Source organism: Hippopotamus amphibius, chromosome 1 (genome assembly GCF_030028045.1).
Source record: "Hippopotamus amphibius kiboko isolate mHipAmp2 chromosome 1, mHipAmp2.hap2, whole genome shotgun sequence".
Taxonomy (NCBI): domain Eukaryota; kingdom Metazoa; phylum Chordata; class Mammalia; order Artiodactyla; family Hippopotamidae; genus Hippopotamus; species Hippopotamus amphibius.
The window spans coordinates 82643410-82664077 of record NC_080186.1 but is presented as its reverse complement, the minus strand read 5'-3'; the positions used below and the strand labels follow the sequence as shown (position 1 = coordinate 82664077).

The 20668-nt window shown below is 34.7% G+C and overlaps 1 protein-coding gene across 8 annotated transcripts in view; it reads left to right on the top strand.

Annotated features, from left to right (window-relative positions):
* The window catches only part of ARHGAP29 (Rho GTPase activating protein 29), a 91160-nt gene that overhangs the window by 25302 nt on the left and 45190 nt on the right, over nucleotides 1–20668 (top strand). For all 8 annotated transcript variants that reach the window (XM_057717958.1, XM_057718014.1, XM_057717988.1 and 5 more), the window contains one exon: nucleotides 12311–12445. In XM_057717958.1, the coding sequence (XP_057573941.1) occupies nucleotides 12311–12445 (135 nt within the window). The remainder of the gene's footprint in view (nucleotides 1–12310; nucleotides 12446–20668) is intronic.

Sequence of the window (20668 nt, the reverse complement as noted above, 5' to 3'; positions counted from 1 at the left end):
TGAGTTCATCAGTACAATTTTTAGATTCTGTATGAGTTAGCATACAATATTTGTCTTTCTCTTTCTGACTTACTTCACTCTGTATGACAGACTCTAGGTCTATCCACCTCATGACATATAGCTCCATCTCATCCCTTTTTATAGCTGAGTAATATTCCATTGTATACATATGCCACATCTTCTTTATCCATTAGTTTGTTGATGGGCATTTAGGTGCTTCCACTTCCTGGCTAGTGTAAATAGTGCTGCAGTAAACATTATAGTACATGTTTCTTTTGGGATTATGGTTTTCTTTGGGTATATGCCCAGGAGTGGGATGACTGGATCATATGGTAGTTCTATTTGTAGTTTTTTAAGGAACCTCCAAATTGTTTTCCATAGTGGCTGTACCAACTTACAGTCCCACCAACAGTGCAAGAGAGTTCCCTTTTCTCCACACCCTCTCCAGCGTTTGTTGTTTCCAGACTTTGTGATGATGGCCATTCTGACCAGTGTGAGGTGATTCCTCATTGTGGCTTTGACTTGCATTTCTCTGATGATTAGTGATGTTGAGCATCTTTTCATATGTTTGTTGGCCATCTGTATGTCTTCTTTGGAGAAGTGTCTATTTAGGTCTTCTGCCCATTTGTGGATTGAGTTATTTGCTTTTTTGGTATGAAGCTGCATGAGCTGTTTGTATATTTTGGAGGTTAATCCTTTGTCCGTTGTTTCATAGGCAACTATTTTTTCCCATTCTGAGGGTTGCCTTCTAGTCTTGTTTATGGTTTCTTTCGCTGTGCAAAAGCTTTTAAGTTTCATGAGGTCCCATTTGTTTATTCTTGATTTTATTTCCATGATTCTAGGAGGTGGGTCCAAAAGGATCTTGCTTTGATGTATGTCATAGAGTGTTCTGCCTATGTTTTCCTCTAGGAGTTTGATAGTGTCTGGCCTTACGTGTAGGTCTTTAATCCATTTGGAGTTTCTTTTTGTGTATGGTGTTAGGAAGTGTTCTAATTTCATTCTTTGACATGTTGCTGTCCAGTTTTCCCAGCACCACTTCTTGAAGAGGCTGTCTTTTTTCCATTGTATATTCGTGCCTCCTTTGTCAAAGATAAGGTGCCCATATGTGTTTGGGCTTACTTCTGAGTTCTCTGTTCTATTCCATTGATTGTCCTTTCTCTTTTTGTGCCAGTACCATACTGTCTTGATCACTATGGCCTTGTAGTATAGTTTGAAGTCAGGAAGCCTGATTCCACCAACTCCATTTTTCCTTTTGAAGATTGCTTTGGCTATTCGGGGTCTTTTGCGTTTCCATACAAATCATAAAATTTCTTGTTCTACTTCTGTGAAAAATGCCATTGGTAATTTGATTGGGATTGCATTGAATCTGTAAATTGCTTTGGGTAGTACAGTCATTTTCACGATGTTGATTCTTCCAATCCAGGAACCTGGTATGTCCCTCCATCTGTTTGTGTCGTCTTTGATTTCTTTCATCAATGTCTTAAAGTTTTCTGCATACAGATCTTTTGCCTCCTTAGGCAGGTTTATTCCTAGGTATTTTATTCTTTTTGTTGCAATGGTGAATGGGAGAGTTTCCTTAATTTCTCTTTCTGCTCTTCCATTGTTAGTGTATAGGAATGCAAGAGATTTCTGTGCATTAATTTTGTATCCTGCTACTTTACTAAACTCATCCATTAGTGCTAGCAGTTTTCTGGTAGAGTCTTTAGGGTTTTCTATATATAACATCATGTCATTTGCAAAGAGTGACAATTTTACTTCTTGTTTTCCAGTTTGGATTCCTTTGATTTCTTTTTCTTCTCTGCTTGCTGTGGCTGAAACTTCCAAAACTATGTTGAATAATAATGGTGAGAGTGGACACCCTTGTCTTGTTCCTGTTCTTAGAGGGAATTCTTCCAGTTTTTCCCCACTGAGAACGATGTTGGCTTTTGGCTTGTCATATATGGCTTTTATTATGTTGAGGTAATTTCCTTCTATGCCCATTTTCTGGAGAGTTTTTATCATAAATGGATGTTGAACTTTGTCAAAAGCTTTTTCTGCATCTATTGAGATGATCATATGGTTTTTATCCTTCAATTTGTTGATATATCATGTTGATTGATTTGCGTATATTGAAGAATGCTTGCATCCGAGGGATAAACCCCACTTGATCATGGTGTATGATTTTTTTAATGTGCTGTTGGATTCTGTTAGCTAGTATTTTGTTGAGGATTTTTGCATCTATATTCATCAGTGATATTGGTCTGTAATTTTCTTTTTGTGTGACATCTTTGCCTGGTTTTGGTATCAGGGTGATGGTGGCCTCGTAGAATGAGTTTGGGAGTGTTCCGCCTTCTGCAATATTTTGGAAGAGTTTGAGAAGGATAGGTGTTAGCTCTTCTCTAAATGTTTGATAGAGTTCGCCCATGAATCCATCTGGTCCTGGGCTTTTGTTTGTTGGGAGATTTTTAATCACTGCCTCAATTTCCGTACTTGTGATTGGTCTGTTTATAGTTTCTATTTCTTCCTGGTTCAGTCTTGGAAGATTGTATTTTTCTAAGAATGTATCCATTTCTTCCAGGTTATCCAATTGATTGGCATATAGTTGCTTGTAGTAGTCTCTCATGATCTTTTGTATTTCTGAGGTGTCCGTTGTTACTTCTCCTTTTTCATTTCTAATTCTGTTGATTTGCATCTTCTCCCTTTTATTCTTGATGAGTCTGGCTAATGGTTTATCAATTTTGTTAATCTTCTCAAAGAACCAGCTTTTAGTTTTATTAATTTTTGCTATGGTTTCCTTCCTTTCTTTTTCATTTATTTCTGCTCTGATCTTTATGATTTCTTTCCTTCTGCTCACTTTGGGGTTTCTTTGTTCTTCTTTTTCTAATTGTTTTAGGTGTAAGGTTAGGTTGTTTATGGAGGTTCTTCTGCTTGGGGTGATCCATTAACTGACTGGGATGTGGTAGATGTGTCCTTCGCTTCGGGGCCTCCCTCTTTCGGGGCAATCCCCTCATCTATCAGCTGCCGGACTTTTTGGGAAGTCCCTTCTGGGGAGCAAACAACCGCACTCCAATTCTTTTCGATCCCCGCAGCAAACGCGGGCCCCTCACTGGGCGCCGCCATCTTCTCATTAACTTCTTATTGCAGATAAATAGTGGTTTCATTTGGAACCCAGAGGTCATAAATGCAGAATGGTGTGTTCTTTTCATGCTATCTCAGCTGCTTCACGTGGCAGGTTCTATAAAACCACTGCTCAGTTTTCATTATTTCATTAACCAGTTCTGTTTTCCATGGGGTTTATCTCATCCTGCACTATCCAGTATGGTAGCCTCCAGAGATATGGCTGTTTAAATTTAATTAAAATTTAAAATTCAGCTCCTCATTTTCAGTAGCCCTGTTTCAGGTGCTTATTTGCCACCTTTGGTTACTGGCTACCATTTTGGATGGTGAAGTTATAAAAATTACCATAATTACAGAGATTTCTATTGAATGGTGATGGTATTGACCTTTGGCTTTTATCAGTCTTAAGAATACTGAGATGAATTTTTGAGCTATAAGTATTTTTGATTTCTATAGCATGAAAAGAAAACCTAGAAAAAGTTGTTATTGGAGCAAGTTTAAGAAAATTTTACCTAGAAATCGGATCTCTTGGAATCTATTTGGAATCCCCTTCCTTAAATTGCCTTTGGAATCTGTAGCTTTCATGCAATTCTTTGATTTGCACTAGCAGATCACTTTCCAAACATTTTATGCAACTTGGTGAGAATTGGTAGTAAGGAATGGCAGAAAGAGCTCAGGAAAGAGAATCACACAATCTAGGTTCTAGACCTAGTCCTGCTATTAACTAGTTTTGGAATATGGCTTAAGTCATTTAATAATTTGTTAAAACTGAGGCGCTTACTGTAGATGCTCTTGATTTTATAATTCTGTGATTCAAAAATTGGAGTTGGAAATTCTACATTTTTTTGGAATATTAACAGTTCAGAGCTAAAGAAAACAGCATAGTATTTGTATTCAAACTGTATAATGTATTTTAGAGGATATCCGCCTCCCACCAATCTGTAGGATTTTTTAAATGTGAGTTTTATAATAACTTTTTTAAGTGTGGTATTTATGAAAATTTCCCAAGTGAGAATGTGAAGATCATATTGAAGCAGGTGTTGATGAACTAATTGAGAAAATCAGTGTCTGCCAAAGAACTCTGCCCCCTAACACAGTTAAGATATGTATGCACTTTGTTTCTACTGTTTTTATTTACAAAAAGGGGAGAGCTTAATGTGGGAGATCAGAGGACTATGAACACTCTTGCTTTGATAGGGTAAGTGATACTTGGTTGATTCTCTGTCCGCAACCTATTTCCAGGAGAAGGTTACCCTGTAGTCTTATATAAGTAGCAGATGTGGAATTTGAAGTTTTAGATCTCTATCCAATGTCATTAAGGTACATTATGAATAATTACAGGGAAAAATTTGCATCTTATGTTAAAATGCTGAAGGCACACAATTATGCATATGTCCCCTGTGTTTATAACACTGCAGATTAATGTATGGGCAGTCTAAGTATCAATTCAGGTTTATGATTGCCTCCCTGAGGAATAATGTGTTCTGAATTCCAAAGAACACATTCATAAGTGTTCTTCCAGTTTACACAGTAATCTTGAACTCTCTCTTTGTGACATACCTTCCCATTCCCAGGTGGAACACTATGTGTGGAGGTTCAAAATCTGGGAATTTGAAAAGTGCAAGGCTTTTAATTGGGCTAGAAAGAGTAGTGCAAATTGCTTAATTTGGTACTCAAATGGTTGCAGCTGTCCATTGCCATTGTAACATATTTGAAGAAAAATTGGCAGTCTAATACTTCTTGTAGCTTTTTTATTATATAACACTATTTTAAAAATGGATTTTAGTAAAAGTTTACTGTTGTGACAGTGGTGCCTGCCTTGTTTTTCTATTTTGTTTTTTAAATAGGCTAGAAAGGAAGATAAAACTATCATCAGTTTCAGATAAACTAGTTAAGTTCTCTAATTTTTAAAAATGATTTCTAATTTGAGTGTATCACTTTTAATTTGTAAAAATGTAACCGATCTCATAAGTGATAGCTTTTGATGAATTCTGGGTCCTACATTTGACAGAGCTATAGTAAGAAGTGGTATGTTAACTTTCTAAAGCAAATTTTATTGGAAGAAGGAACTAATAATATCATTAAATTCCATGTTCTGTTGTGTGAGGGAAGTTCTGTATAAATTTTCAAAGATTTAATTGAAATCTTGTCTTGTGGATTACCCCAATTTTTTTCCAGAGTAAATAAACATACAGGAAGATAAGTAAATTTACTTAGGCAAATTCCAATGAGTATTAATTTTACCATTGTTGACTATTATTTAACTTTCAGCCTCTATAGTGTGCAAGAAATTTTGTGAAATATTAGAAACATTGCTGCTAGTTTCAGATCTGTCCTCTTGCTGTGTTTTTTTAAGAAGTGAACCTCTCTGGAAGTGATTTCTAATGGCTGTCGTTTAGAAAAAGCTAATGTGAGTGTTGATAGGTTACAACTTAGTGCCTAGAAGGTACAAAATGAATCTTTGAGGAATGAAGTATGAAATACAGGTAGCTCATTTATTACACATGTGCCAGCTCTTAGGAGATTGCTTTCCTCTTCTGCACTTACCTAGAATGGCTTACATAATGTAACATCATTTATAATGTAACTGGCATATTCAGTTGGGAGTTAAAGCCTGTTAAATCACAGATTGCAGAGTATACCTGTTAATAAGCTATAACTTCTTTAGCCAGGTTAAAGAAGTATCATGGTGACTGAGAATATAAATTCTAGAGCCAGAACCCTGAGGTGTAATCCTCATTCTGCCACTGTTTGTATATAGCCCTGGGCAAGTTACTTATATACTCTGCCTCAGTTTCACATCTGCTAAAAGGAGATAGTAGTACCTACATAATTGGGTTCTCGTGGAAATTGAATGAATTCATAATTCATATATGTTAAGGCTCATAGAGTAAGTGTTTTAAAATGTCAGCTGTTATTATTTTTACAATCCCTGAGTGGCTGGATAATGAAAGCTGCTGTTTAGGCTTCATTTTTTCCTGTAAATTCAGAAGTCATCACAGAAAATAAATGTGACTTTTCCTAGTGATAAGTTCTGAAACTTTTTCCCTCCTTCTTGTTTTCATTGCTTTCCCAGAAGGGTTAAGCTGAATTAACAAGACTGATTTTAAAAATTATTGTCAGTTTTTTTTTTTTTTTAATCAAGGAACACACCATGGTTTTTTCATTTATTTACATAAGCATTTCCATGAAGTGTTTGTAATATAAACACTGCCGTATTGTGTTAATGCATGAGAACCAAAAACTGAAACTGGCTGATCTGTTCTCACTTGATAAGCTGAATGAAGCAGAAGAGAAGTGGCACAAATGAATGAAACAGTAAATTAAAATTCAGATTACCATATAGGGATGGTAGATAAACAAGCAAACATTGGGATACAGGAGTTTTACTCTTCTATGTAACTAGTGTTAAGACTGGTTGAACATTATAATATTTGCATATATAATACCTTTGTAGTAGAAATTAAATTTTATTGCATTTACAATGTGACCACTATAAAACTTAAAAAATTATCTTGTAATTATATGGCTAAATTAAATACCATAATTTAATTTGATATGTATGGAAATATTTTTATAAAAATATATTCTTAATTATAATTTTATTTCTAAATAATCTGCTAATTTAGATTTTACATATAAAATTAAATTGAAATTTAACTTTAATGTCTCTTTTTCATTAGCCAAAATATTGTGGGACCATACTGTAATTTGTTACTGAGTGTAATTCTGTGTGAGACAAATCTATTTTCAAAGGTTTTTCATTTGAATGGCTTACAGATTTAATAGTAATAGTAGTTTACATATATTAATTCATTTCTGTTAATTTATTTGATATTCACAACAACCTTAGAAGGTAGCTTGAACAGGTATTCTTATTAATTCTATTTTACTGATGATGAATCTGAGGTCAGAGAAACTGAGAGTTTTATATTTGGTCATTTCAAGCAAGTGGCAGATCAAGCATTGGAATCCAGGTTTCTTGATTTAAATCTATTGTTTTCTACCACATTGGTCAGCCACTTACCTTTCTTCTGTATTAGGGAAGAACAATTTCTGTCTCTTTTGCTTTGCTCATTGCTGCTCCTGTTGGTGGTGTGTGGGGGTGTTTAGTGTTCGTGAAGGAGCCTTCTAAACTCCTTAAAACTTTTTGAAAAAAAGTTCAAGACGCTTTTGCTTCATAAAGATATTTGAGGTAGCTTTATTCTACTATAAGGAAAAAAGAACATTGGAACATTTTTACCACTTATGAAACATTTTAAGGGCTTGCTATTTTATAAAGTCCCAGCTGCAAGTGTTATCAGACTATACTGATGTCCTAGTAGTTGACTCATCTACTCAAATACATAGGAGAGTTTATGAATGTTTGTAACTAATGCTTTTTAAATTTAGCTCTCATGTTCACTTCTGCTGAGATATGTTCAATCATAGAAAACTGGAATTTAGGGTAATTTGAGATACTTCTGAAATTTCTTAACTAAATAACCCAGTTACTGTTTTTCAGTATTTTGCTTTGAAACAACTTCAGTATCTGTTTATAAGGGCTTCCTTGTAGGAAAAACAAAAGAATTTCAAATTAGAAAAACATTTATGTTGACAATTATTGGAATGTTCTGCGGTGATTTTTAAGAAAAATAATAGCAGCAATTCTCAGGACCCCTTATGCTATTAAAAATTATTGAGACTCCAGAAGAGTTTTTGTTTTTGTGGGCTGTATGTGTTACTATTTACTGTTAGAAATTAAAACTAGAAACATTGAAAATGTATAATAATATGTTTTTAAAACATACAAAACCACTATAATAATTTTGAAATATGTTTGTTTCCACATAGTTAATTTCCTTGATTCTGAGAAGACCGGAATTTATTATCTTGGTTTATTTAGGCATTTAAACCATTAGTGTTTTGTAATTCTTGCTTAATATCCAGCCCTAATTTTAATATTGATGATTGTTGTTGACATACAAAAATCAAGCTCTTTTGTCCTGAGACCTCAAAATAAGACAAAGTATTTTTTACTTAGTATTTCCTAAGTATATTAATATCTGTAGATTTTATTGTGAAACAGAGTAGGGGATAGAAATGACTGGCTTTCCTTTCTCTCTCTCTCTCTCTCTTTTTTTTTTTGCCATACTGTGTGGGATCTTAATCCCCTGACCAGGGATTGAACCTGTGTTCTTGTCAGTGAAAGTGCAGAGTCCTAACCACTGGACAACCTTACTGTTTTTTTAAGACAAACATAGGTTTGGCTTCAGAAAGAGTACAGCACAACTCTTTATAATACTAAATAATCGTTCAGCCTTGGTTTTGACAAGTAGGCAGAAGTGTTACCATAAAATAGCTTTATATGTATATATAAAACAAAGAATAGACTTTGCAATGCAAAACTGGGAAAAAAATACAATTATTTTTTGCAGCTATTCAAATTATATTATTGTGTAGAAGTTTCTTTTATTTCGAAGCTACTTGATTCCATTTCAGACCTAGCCTGTGTTGTTAACTTATTTCTATTTCTGTATAAACTTAAAAAAAATAAATAACTGCCAGCATTTACAGAGGGCTTACTATGTTTCCAGCCAGTGTTCCAAGTACTTTATGTGTTTTAACTCATTTAGTCCAACAACTCTATTAAGTAGCTACCAATATCTTCCTTTTTTTTTTAATGGATGAGGAAACTGAGCACAGAGAGGTTAAGTAACTTGCCCGGGGTTTATCAGCCATGGAGTTGGAATTCAAATTCAGACAATATGATTCTAGAGATTATGCTTTTAGCCAGCCGCGAAGCTGTATTGCCTCATCTAAGTAAACCTACCAAACTAATATCCATGATGTTAAAATAGGCAAAATAGATAGTGATCACTTAATTAAGATAATTCTTGAAATTACATGCTTATATTTTCCCTAGGAATTAAAAAATTATAAATGAATTTTTAAATTATAAAAGTAACATGTTTATGGGAAAAATTTCAGCAGTACTTAAAATTTCTAAAATCTTTTGTTCATTTGTATTTCACTTTTTAAATAGACTGTTTTTAGAACAGTTTTACATTTGCAGAAACATTGAGAAGATAGTACAGAGAGTTCTCATATACTCCTATACCGAGTTTCCTCTATTTGTTAACATCTTACGCTAGTATGGTACATCTGTTAAGAGTTAATGAACCAATATTTGATAATAATGATACATTATTATGGAAGCCCATAGTTTATTCAGATTTCCATAAATTGTTCCTAATGTCCTTTTTCTCTTGCAGGATGCTTGTCATATTACATTTAATTGTCATGTCTCCTTAAGCTCCCCTTAGTTATGACAGTTTCTCAAACTTTCCTCATTTTTGAAGACCTTGATAATTTTAAGGAGTACTGGTCAGATATTTTGTAGGATGTGCCTTGATTAGAATGTCTGGTATTTTTCTCATGATTAGGGTTATGGGATATTGAGAGGAAGATGTAAAGTGCCATTTTTATTATGTCATTATCAAGAGTACATGATTTATCACTGTTAATGGTGACCTTGATCACCTGTCTTAAGGGGTAGTTGTGAAGTTTGTTTAGTGTAGTCTTTTTGTCCCCCTTTCCATATTGTCTCTTCGGAAGGAAGTCACTGTGCACATGTTTCACCTCCTTGAGGACAACATATCTATAGAAATTATTTGGAATTCTTTTATACAAGAGAGTTATCTCTTTCCTTCCATTTACTAATTTATTCAGTCATTTATATGTATCAGAATGGACTCATAGATATTTACTTTATACTTTGAATTACAATCCAGTACTACTTTTTAAATCTGCTGCTCAAAATTTCCCAGCTTTGGCCATTGGGAGCTCTTTTTTTTTTTTAATTTTTTTTTATTTTTATAGGGAGCTCTTTTAGTTGGTTCCTGTGCACCCTTGGCATACCCTCTTCAATGTGAGGGTGTTTTGTGGGGTTTTATTTTTTCTTTTTTAGCTCTTACTTTCTGGGATTACAAGATGCTCCTAACTCATCTTGTATATTTCCTGACACAGTCCTAGAACCAGCCGCTTCTCTAAGGAACCCTGGTTCCTTTTATTGGAGAATGGTATTAGAAACCAAGATCAGGGTGCTAGGTGTGTTTTTGCTACTGGGGCATGATTTCTTTCAGGCCCTCTCACCTGACGGAGCAAAGAAGTACATGTATGTGTCTAACCTGTGTATACACGCACATCTATAAGTATTTCTAGCCACCTGTATCTATATTAAGCTAAATGTGAATTTTACTGAAATATCCAACTCTAAGCTATCACCACATGGAGCATTATAGCCTCCTCTCCCTGCTTATTTGTAAATTTCCATTCGAACAGTGAGATTCCTGGCTCTCAGCATCCACCATCCAGTTACCTAGTTGTTCACTTCCAGGATACATGTTTAGCAGTATCAACATTGTGAACCTGAACTCTCATTGAAAACACTATCAACTAGAGTATAGTGCTTATGTGCATTTCCTTTGCCTTTAATCTTATAGATTCCACTCATTTCCAAAGCTACTTAAGCCGGCACCTAACTTCCTGTGTTTCTTTTTCTGTTATTAAAATTTTTGGATGAATGAGTTGGATTTTTTCCTGAAGTCACTCTGTTCTCTCTCCTCCCTGAAGTATTCTTTCTTTACCTCTTCCTGGGATACTCTTTGCCCTAATATACCTAGCTCCCCACCTTGCCTGCTCCTCTTATACTACTTATTTCTCTCTCTTGATAATACCATTAATGAATGGAATATTTGGTAGATGATGGTAGAATGGTTTTTGTTTTTTATTCTATAGACAGTTTTTCTTTCTAGTGATTCTCTTTTAACATTTCTGGAAAAAACTGCATAATTATAAAACACTTTTAAAAATGTTTTGGTTTGTTTTTTAAGCTATTTCAATAGGGAGACAGTATAATAGTAAGAGCTTAGCTTCTAGAATTATACTCCCTGGGTTCAAATTGTGACTTGGTGAACTTAGGTGTGCCTCAGTTTTCTTACCTGTACAATGGAGATTTTAAAAATTATCTACCTATTAGAATTTATGTGAAAATTAAATGAGATAATAGGCTTTAAGTGCTTTGAACAGTGTCTGGCACATAGGAAGTACTTAATAAATGTGCCATTGGTAAACACTGGTGCTATGTGTAAGATTATAGAAATGAACATTACATCAGAGTAGTGTATTTCAGGTGGTTGTCTTTTCAAACTTTTGAGGATTACTTCAGGGGTTTTAAAGGTTAGGGTGACTATGCTATCTGGTTTGCCCGGGATGGTGATCTAGGAATATTCCTGTTTGCTGGCATGATTATCAGTAGTACCCACCTTTTCACTTGCTAGAGTATTTTGGTTACAAAGATAAATTATATGGTCACCTTATTTCCAGGGGTTGTAAAACGTTGTCTGTGTCCCTCTGACCAGGGCTGGTGTAAATGAGTGGAGCAGGCAGGTAGGGACTGGGAAAGAAGGACATCTGAGAGAGCAGTATTGTTGTGTTTCAGTTGCTTGTGGCCAAGGAGAATGTGGGTCTGGTATAACCAGATTTTGATTTTTCAAGAGTAGGCATAACTGTGGAGCTTTTGTAATGATCCCCCAATTTTTCATCATTGGCAATTCAGTTTTTCTAAAAAGTACAAAATTTCATTTAACCATATAAAGATCTATGCATTTTATTGTATGTAAATTATATCACAGTTTTTAAAACGTGCAGGTCAAATGGTGGTCCTTATATATATACCTGTGAGTTGTAGAATTTCCAGTATCTGATAATAACTTAATGCGAAGTGTCCATTCTTATGTGGAAACTTAACATGTAAGTGCTATTTAATACTAGTTAATACATCAGCCGTTATAGGGCTTTAACTCTGTTACTATATATATTAAAAAGTATATTGTAGTAAAAACTGTAAGACAGGAAGAACTTACATTGTAAAGTTGCATCAAGGGAAGTCTGAGAGCACATTTAGACTGAGAAAACTGAAAAAGGTACTGCTAAGTTGACTATGACTGTGAGTACCTTTGAAATCTTTAGTGCATTAAAATGATTATGGATTTTTTGAAGGCCAGATAAATTACATGTAATTGCAATGGAAAATAAAAGTGAATATACAGCAGGCAAAAATTGTGGAGCCACTGCTTCTGCCTGAAATGTGCTTCAAAATGGTCTTTCATAGTTTATTTAGATTCCTGAAACTTGGTTTGGGAAACTAATTAAAAATTTTTTTTTCCTTAAGACTGTTTTAAAGAAGTCATTCATATACGTTTGGAAGAACTTCTTCATGTTTTAAAGTCTGTAATGAATAAACATCAGAACCTCAATTCTGTTGATCTTCAGAATGCTGCAGAAATGCTTGCTGCAAAAGTGAAAGGTAAGAAAGATAATATTAACAGTGGGTTGGCATGGGCAAAAAAGGATCCACGTGATACATTTTGTTTATAATGAGTATAGAGCCATCTCTCATGGCATCTATGGGATGTATATCAGTAGGAGTTTTATATGCTTTGATATTTAAATATCCCCACTAAGTCACACCTAAAACTCTCTTTCTTTTAAAAATTAAAATATATTTGGCAGGAAACACTCTAAAAATGCTAACTGAAATAAACTAAACAACTGACATTTAAAATTTTTTGAGTTTTTGAAAGAATGTATGCTCTTTTGAAGTAGGTTATTAGTGTACACATAGTCTTTATTATCTGAGGACAATTGGTGCTGGAAAACGGCCGTTTGTAGTGACTCCACCTGAAGGAGGAAACCAAATGGAGAAAAAGAAGACTTAATTGGGACCTTATTTTAAAAAGTGGAAAAATGAAGCTAAAATTGAAAAATAATTTTTCATATATGTGTATGTATGTGTGTATATATATGTGTGTGTATATATATATATTACATGTGCTAAAATAAGAATTGGGACATTATCCTTTGATGAAATGATTTGCCACCAAAAATTGTTAGAATCTATTATTCTAGGCTGCATTATATAGAGATTGAGGGTAAAGATTAACGATTGAGGAGAATGAGACTGGAACCAGGGAGTTCGATTAAGAGATTGTTAGAAATAATGAGCTAGAAGAGGGTTGACAGTCAGATCTAAGGCAGAAGCTGGGGTGTGGTAGAGGTGGAATGTGGTTGTCATAGAAGAGGGGATGGCTGTTGATTTTTTGAAATATAGAACAGGTTGAATGTTAGGGATTAAGTTGAAGTTTGGAGTTGAAGATGTGGACTTGGGTATTGTCGACCTATGGGTGGTGATGGAAGAGGATGACACCAACTTAGAGTGTGCAGAGTAAGTAGAGGACTGAGTGTGAAATCCCAGGGACAGAGAGAAGATAGAGGAAGCTGAGAAACCCCTACAAGGTAGGGAGATGATCTGGAGAAAGATGTTATGGAATTTTAAAAGTGTCAGGTTCTAAGAAGTGATTGTCAGTGTTAAATGTCAGTCTGGTAGGTAGTATGAATTTGAATGTTTAACAATTAAAAAATGAGTCACCATGGGTTGATAAGGAAATGAAAGGCTTCTTTGGGGAGAGGGATTATCTGTCCTGAGTCTCAAAGGTCAGGTGGGCATTAGCCTGGATAGAGCAGGGATTGGGACTGTGATATAAGGTGCTTGCATGAGAACTCTGATGTGAAGAACAGGATGTGATTGATGGACATACTCATATGTAGAGAGGGCAAAGGGCAAGTGTCAAAGGGATGAGGCAGGAAGAGAAAATAAAAACCTTGTCAGTAAAATATTGTCCATATACTTAAGAACTGCCTTCCCTACTTTTTTATGTAGATTAATCATGTTTGTATGGTTCTTTTTTTTTTTCTGTATTTCAAGCACTGGAAAAAATGTAGATGGCTTCAAAATAGATAGCTTCTTAAAAATGCTTAGTAACCAAATTTGTTTTAAAATAGATTGTTTATAAGTGCAGTTTAACTTAAGTTAGGGAAATTTGTGTCTATAGATAGTAAAATTTCCATGCTTGGAAATAGCGACCACACTTCAATTGTTGTCAGTAGCTATTGTGCAGTCAGGATGTCCTGGGGAAGGAGTGTGTCTGTGTATAGTTGATGTCCACATTCCAGAGACAGACTTGAAGAAAGTGGCTTCTCAGCTGCCTTATAGATCTTTTTATCTTTGCGGTAAAGCAATCTTTTGAGTATTATTTCCCACTAAGACTGTCTACTCTTGGGATTATTGTTATGATTTTACTTTTGTGTTGGATGAAATTTAAAAGATTGCTTTGTTGTTGGGGAACTTATTCTGTTTCAGTAGGACTCCATGACACTTAATAGAAAACTTTAACAATTGTGTTTTCTTTGGAGTAAAGTTTTTAGATAACCACCCCCATCTTATTGTTGAAACCATCTAAAACTATTGATACCCCAAATGAAAAATGTTCAGTAATCTGGAAAATTGATGTCAAATTAGAGCTTAATTCTTTCATTTGATGGTAATTTAGTTTTCAAACTCTGGAAATGCACGGGGTAGGTAGAAACCATTTTTGATGTCTGTTTTGTGGCAGTCAAAATGTTTTGCAAATGCTGTCTACTTTCATATTTTCAAAAAATTTATAAGGTACATTTTTATTCCTGTGTTAAAGAGGAAGACTTAAAAACTATTGTATATTATGATCAGAAAGCTGTCAAGAATGTGGAGATCATTTTGTCTTAACCTCCTAATTATATTTAAAAAACAGTGGTAACTTGACTTGCTTTGGAGATCTTGCAACTGTCAGATACATTTTGCAGATATACCAAACCATTAAAAAATAACATATACAGAATAATAACTTTAGATCAGGGAGGTATAATCTTGTTTGTGCTAGCAGGCTTGAATGCATGAAATCTGTCCGCTTCCTATGAATAATAATAGTAAGCGCACTGGAATATAATTGGAATCTTTTAACTCCTCTTATTTTTTATTTTAAATGTGGAATTTACCTTTTAATAACTTTAAAAGAAGAATCCTTAGCGTTTCCCCATTCATTCTAATAGTGATGTGTATTTCCTGTGTCTTCCGCTTGTTTCCAAGCAGGAAGTTCAGTCTGACAAAATATTTGCAATATGGGTAAGAGAGATACAGCTTATTTGTGAAGTAGATGAAGACATCGTAGCACTCAGTAATTTATTGTGTACTTAGTATTTGTGTTTTCATCATTTACAAGTACTTTGGTAAATCTAATTTGTAATATAATTTAAAAGGACCATTTTTAAGATTTTTCATGATCTATATTTTGCCCTATATTTAAAAATTGGCAAACAAAAAAGAAAAATAAGCTTTAATTATGCATCCAAAATTGTAGACGCCTCATGTTTTCTTTCTGTTTTGAAACTTAATTTTTTAATAGGCAATTCATTCACATGATTCATAGTGCAAGTGGTATAAAAGAGTATTCAAACAGTGAAGTGTCTTTCTACCTCAGACCTTAGCCACCATTCCTTTCCCTGGATAAGCAACAACTATTACTGGTTTTTTTGTGTCTCTTTCCAGAGACATATTACGCATATAGAAGCAAATACAATATGTTCTCTTTTGTCCTCAAAGGGTAGCATTCTGCTCCTTGCTCAATGTTCTGAGTTATCTGTATATAAAAGGTCTTCTTTTGTTGTTGTTTATTTTGTTTTTTCAAAGCTGCATGATAATCCATTATATTGATGTACTATAATTAACCATTTCACTACTAATAGATGTTTGGATTATTTGCAGTTTTTCTTGTTACAAACAATGCTTCAGTGAATAACCGTAGCACATGTGCATTTATATTTTTTATATTGCGAAGTGCCCTCTGTAGAGGTTGTCCTTCTGATAGCCGTGCTGAAGAAGCTGATTTCTTACACCTTTGCCAACAAAGCTGCTTACCAGGCATTGTTATCTGATCTGATAGTAAAAGCTGGTACCTCAGTATAGATTTGATTTGCATTTGCCTCATTTTGAGTACAGTTGGGTATCTTTTCATATGTTGCAGTCATTTGCACATCCTTTTCTGTGAATTTGTGTATTCATTTTTTTATTGATAGTTGGTCTTTTTTTTAGTATTGATTTATAGAAACTCCATATAAGTGAAATTAGCGCTTAATCTGTGATATAAGTTCAGATTTTCTTTAGTTTGGTTTTTATCTTTTGATTTGCTTATGGTATTTTGTTTTATTTTACATTTCTATCTCAATCTTTTATATTCCTTTTGTATGCTTTTTGAGTAGTAGGGAAGGACTTCCCTGCTTGGAAATTATAAGTGTTCTCCATTGTTTTTTCTTCTAATGTTTTCATGGTGTTATTTATTAAATTTAAATCCTCGATACATTTTAGAGTATCTTTGTTTCTAGCTAATTTATTGAATAATTCATATTTTCCCCATTGGTTTGAGATGCCATCTTTATCATAGACACACTAAATTGTCACATATATTTATATCTATTTTGGGACCTATTCTGTCCCCTTGATTTGTTTAGTTATGTGCCAGTACCATACTGTCTTCATTGTGGTTTTATAGTATGTTTTAGTATCTCGTAGGGGTAGCTTTTCTTTCTATTGCTCTTTTTGTTCAGGATTTTATTTTTCTATCAAGATTTTTTAATTGGCTTGTCTAGTTCCAAAAAATATCTGTTGGTATTTTGAGGGTGATTTAAGTTAAATTTATAAATGTATAAATTATAGTTAATTTATAATTAAATTTATGAATAAAATTAAGGAGAATTTATATACTTAGCATTTCTATCTGAGAATATAGTAAGCATTTAAGTTCTTCAAGTTGTCTTTTTTGTTTCTCAGAAGCATTGTGAAGTTTTCAGTTTATAAATCTTGTAGCTTTTGTTTTGTTTTTTCCCCTAAGGAATTTTCCCCATGCAGATGGTGAAAATTTTCTTCCATTATATCTTTTAATTCAGTAGTCTTCAAACTTTGGCCTTTGATTTATGACATCGAGTTAATGAATTATAACCAGCATTTTTAAAATATGAAAGAGAATAGAAAAGAAAAATCGGAGTGCAACACTCATTGTATAAGACTTAAGGATGTTTCAGAAACTTTATAGGTGTTATGTAACTGATTATTATGTATGTATGGTATACTTGGTCATGATGTTGTATGTATTTCTTGCTGAAGGTTGTGGTAAAACTGAAAGTTGCTATTCTGACAGGTTATGTGTATGAAAGCTATTCATGTGTTTTCTGAAAGAGATACTAAATGTGTCTTCATACTCATTGTTGTGACTTAATAGGGAACCCAAGGGAGACAGTTATTTAAACTTTGAGCAAAATCTTGATTTGATTTCAAGGGTCAGCTAATAGAGGGGAGAGAGACCAATTAGCAGGTTGTTAAATAGTCCAGACTAGAAGTGAAATATGGGCTTTGAACTAAGTCAGTGTCAGTGGGAATGGAAAGAAAGAAAAAAAAATTAGAGGCATTTTGAAAGCAAAACTAAAGAGCTAAGGAGTGTATGGAAAAGAGTAGGCTTGAGGAGCAGAGTAGATGGGAAGATGAGAGTTCAGTTCAGTACATGTTGAGATTGTAGTGCTAGTGGGTAAAGACTGGGAAACAGGAGGAGGAATATATCAAACGACCATTGGGAATATGGGTCTGGAGCTCAGAGGGTAAAACTAGATGGGTAATTTAGGGACTCATTCCCTTAAAGGTATTGAATGTGGATGAGATTCTGTGGGGATAATGTATAGAGAAGAAGGCCAAGATGAGAACTGCAGGCTGAGTGGAAACAACTGTATGAAGCACAAACTGTCTACAGGTAGATGTAGAACATGAGGGTGCTCACATTTACTAAATACCAAGCACTGTACCCTAGGTGTTTTACATTTGTTTTCTCAGTTGTTACTTTCAGTAACATGCCATTTACATACGGAGAAATTGAAGTTAGGTGACATATCCAGAGTAACACAAGAAGTGATAAGGGCCAGATTTAAACTCAGGTTTGAAACTCTGAAGCCTTGCTTCCTCTAATTAATATGATGTATTGCTTCTAAGTAAAATGCTTCAAGATAGAAGAAAATGGTTAATGTTTGTAGCAATAATAGCTGACACAATATGCTGAGGACGTACTTACTGTATGCCAGACACTGTTTAAGCTCTTTGCATGGATTACCCATTAATCTTCACAGCAAATTAATTGTTATATCCACTCCCATTTTGCAGATAAGAAAGCTGGGACATAGAGAGATTTGTCCAAGGTTGCATATGTATTAAATGGTAGAGTTGTTGAGAGTTGCAGAATGGTCAAGTAGGATGAAAACTTAGAAGGAAAAATACTTCCAGGTTTGACTAATACAGTTGGAGGTTATTGTTGACAGTGTTGTTCAGTGGTATTGAGTGAAAGCAGCTAACATTTATTGAGCATTTTCTATGTGCAAAGCTCTGTTCTAAGTTCATTCAGTCTTACAGTGTTTCTCAAAATACATATTATTATCCCCATTTTATAATGAGGAAAACGAGGAACAGAGCAGTTGTTATTTAACCTTGTATAAGAGACAGATTTAGGATTTAACCTAGGCAGACTGACTTTGGAATCCTTTTAACCAGGAGTGTACAAATTACTACCAGTTGGCCAAATCTGGCCTGCTGCCTGTTTTTGTACATAAAGTTTTATTGGAAACAACTATTCTTATTTATTTATGTTTGGCTACTTTATATAGAATTGAATAGTTGCAACAGATTGTATGGCCTGAAAAGTCTCAAATATTTACTATCTAGCCCTCTATAGAACCCCTGCTAAGTGTTAAACTGGGTGAAAATTCAAATCCTGGTGAATTCAGTCATTATTTATTTATAGAGGTTTAGCAGTAAAGAAATGCTGAATTAGATAGGATGGTAGCTTTAAGAATAAATGTGGTAAATTTAATTTTTTTTCCCATAGGAAAGATTTGGGTATGTTGTTAGTAGCGTAGGAAAAAATGTCAGTTGGTAGGAGACAGTGAAGCTATGAGGGAGGAGTAATGGTGGTATAGGGTTTTGGAGACTGTGGGAGAGAATCGGAAAATTTATTATTGGAAAGGAGCCAAAGACTTCTTTCAAACACTGGACAGGAGCAAAAAAGTGAAAGGATATTAGAAATATAGAGTTGTTTGAAGTGGAGGCAAGGGCAGTAATAGGAATTTTCATTAGACAGCTATAACCTCGTTCGAGTAGGGATGAAGATAAGGACTGAAGATGGTTCAAGTAATTTTCTTTTCACTACTTACAGCTACTTTTTCAAGTCTCCCAGTCATGTTTAGTCATGTTTAGTATACTTGGAAAAATATATTTATAGGAAAGGAAGAATAATTATAGAATTTTGCGAAGTGTTATAAAGTATTTTTTTCTTTAAAGTCGAACAGGTTAAAGTTAGGAAATAGGAGTATTGCTGGTATTATATTATAAATTACACTTAAAGTCTACTTTCCAGTGCAGTTATATTTTTTATTTATTTCTTTTTTAAAAACATTTATTTTCTTTCTTTCTTTCTTTTTCTTTCTTTCTTTCTTTCTTTCTTTCTTTCTTTCTTTCTTTCTTTCTTTCTTTTTCTTTCTTTCTTTCTTTCTCTATTTCTTTCTTTCTTTCTTTCTTTCTTTCTTTCTCTCTCTCTCTCTCTCTCTCTCTCTGTCTCTCTCTTTCCTTCCTCCCTTCCTTCCTTCCTTCCTTCCTTCCTTCCTTCCTTCCTTCCTTCTTTCTTTCTTTCCTGCATTGGGTCTAAATTGCTGCACATGGGCTTTCTCTAGTTGTGGCGAGGGGGCTACTCTTTGTTGCGATACATGGGCTTCTCAGTGCAGTGGCTTTTCTTGTTGCAGAGCACGGGCTCTAGGCGTGTGGGCTTCAGTATTTGCGGCACATGTGCTCAGTAGTTGTGGTTCGCAGGCTCTAGAGCACAGGCTCAGTAGTTTTGGCACACGGGCTTAGTTTCTCCACTGCATGTGGGGTCTTTCTGGCCCAGGGATCGAACCCGTGTTCCCTGCATTGGCAGGCAGATTCTTAACCACTGCACCACCAGGAAAGTCCCTCCAGTGCAGTTTTATTTTATTTTTTTTTAAGATTTATTTATTCATTTTTTTGGCTGCGTTGGGTCTTCGTTGCTGTGTGTGAGCTTTCTCTAGTTTGGTGAGCAGGGGCTACTCTGTTGCAGTGCATGGGCTTCTCAGTGCGGTGGCTTCTTGTTGAGGAGCACGGGCTCTAGGTGCGCAGGCTTCAGTAGTTGTGGCGCATGGACTCAGTAGTTGTGGCTCAAGAGCTCTAGAGTGCAGCCTCAGTAGTTGTGGCACACAGGCTTAGTTGCTCCTTAGCATGTGCGATCTTCCTGGATCAGGGATCGAAACTGTGTCCCCTGCATTGGCAGGTGGATTCTTAACCACTGCGCCACCAGGGAAGTCCCTCCAGTGCAGTTTTAAAAGCAGCATTATTGAGGTGTAATTGACTTACAATAAACTGCACTGTATTTAAATTAAGGGTACAATTTGATCAATTTTGATATGCATACTCTGTGAAACCATCACAATACAGGTAACGCATGCACCTTTGTAATCCCTCACCTTTACTAGTATCTATATGTCGTGTTTTCATTTTCATTGTGTTCAAAATACTTTCTCATTTCCTTTTTTCTTCTTTGAACCATGGGTTATTTAG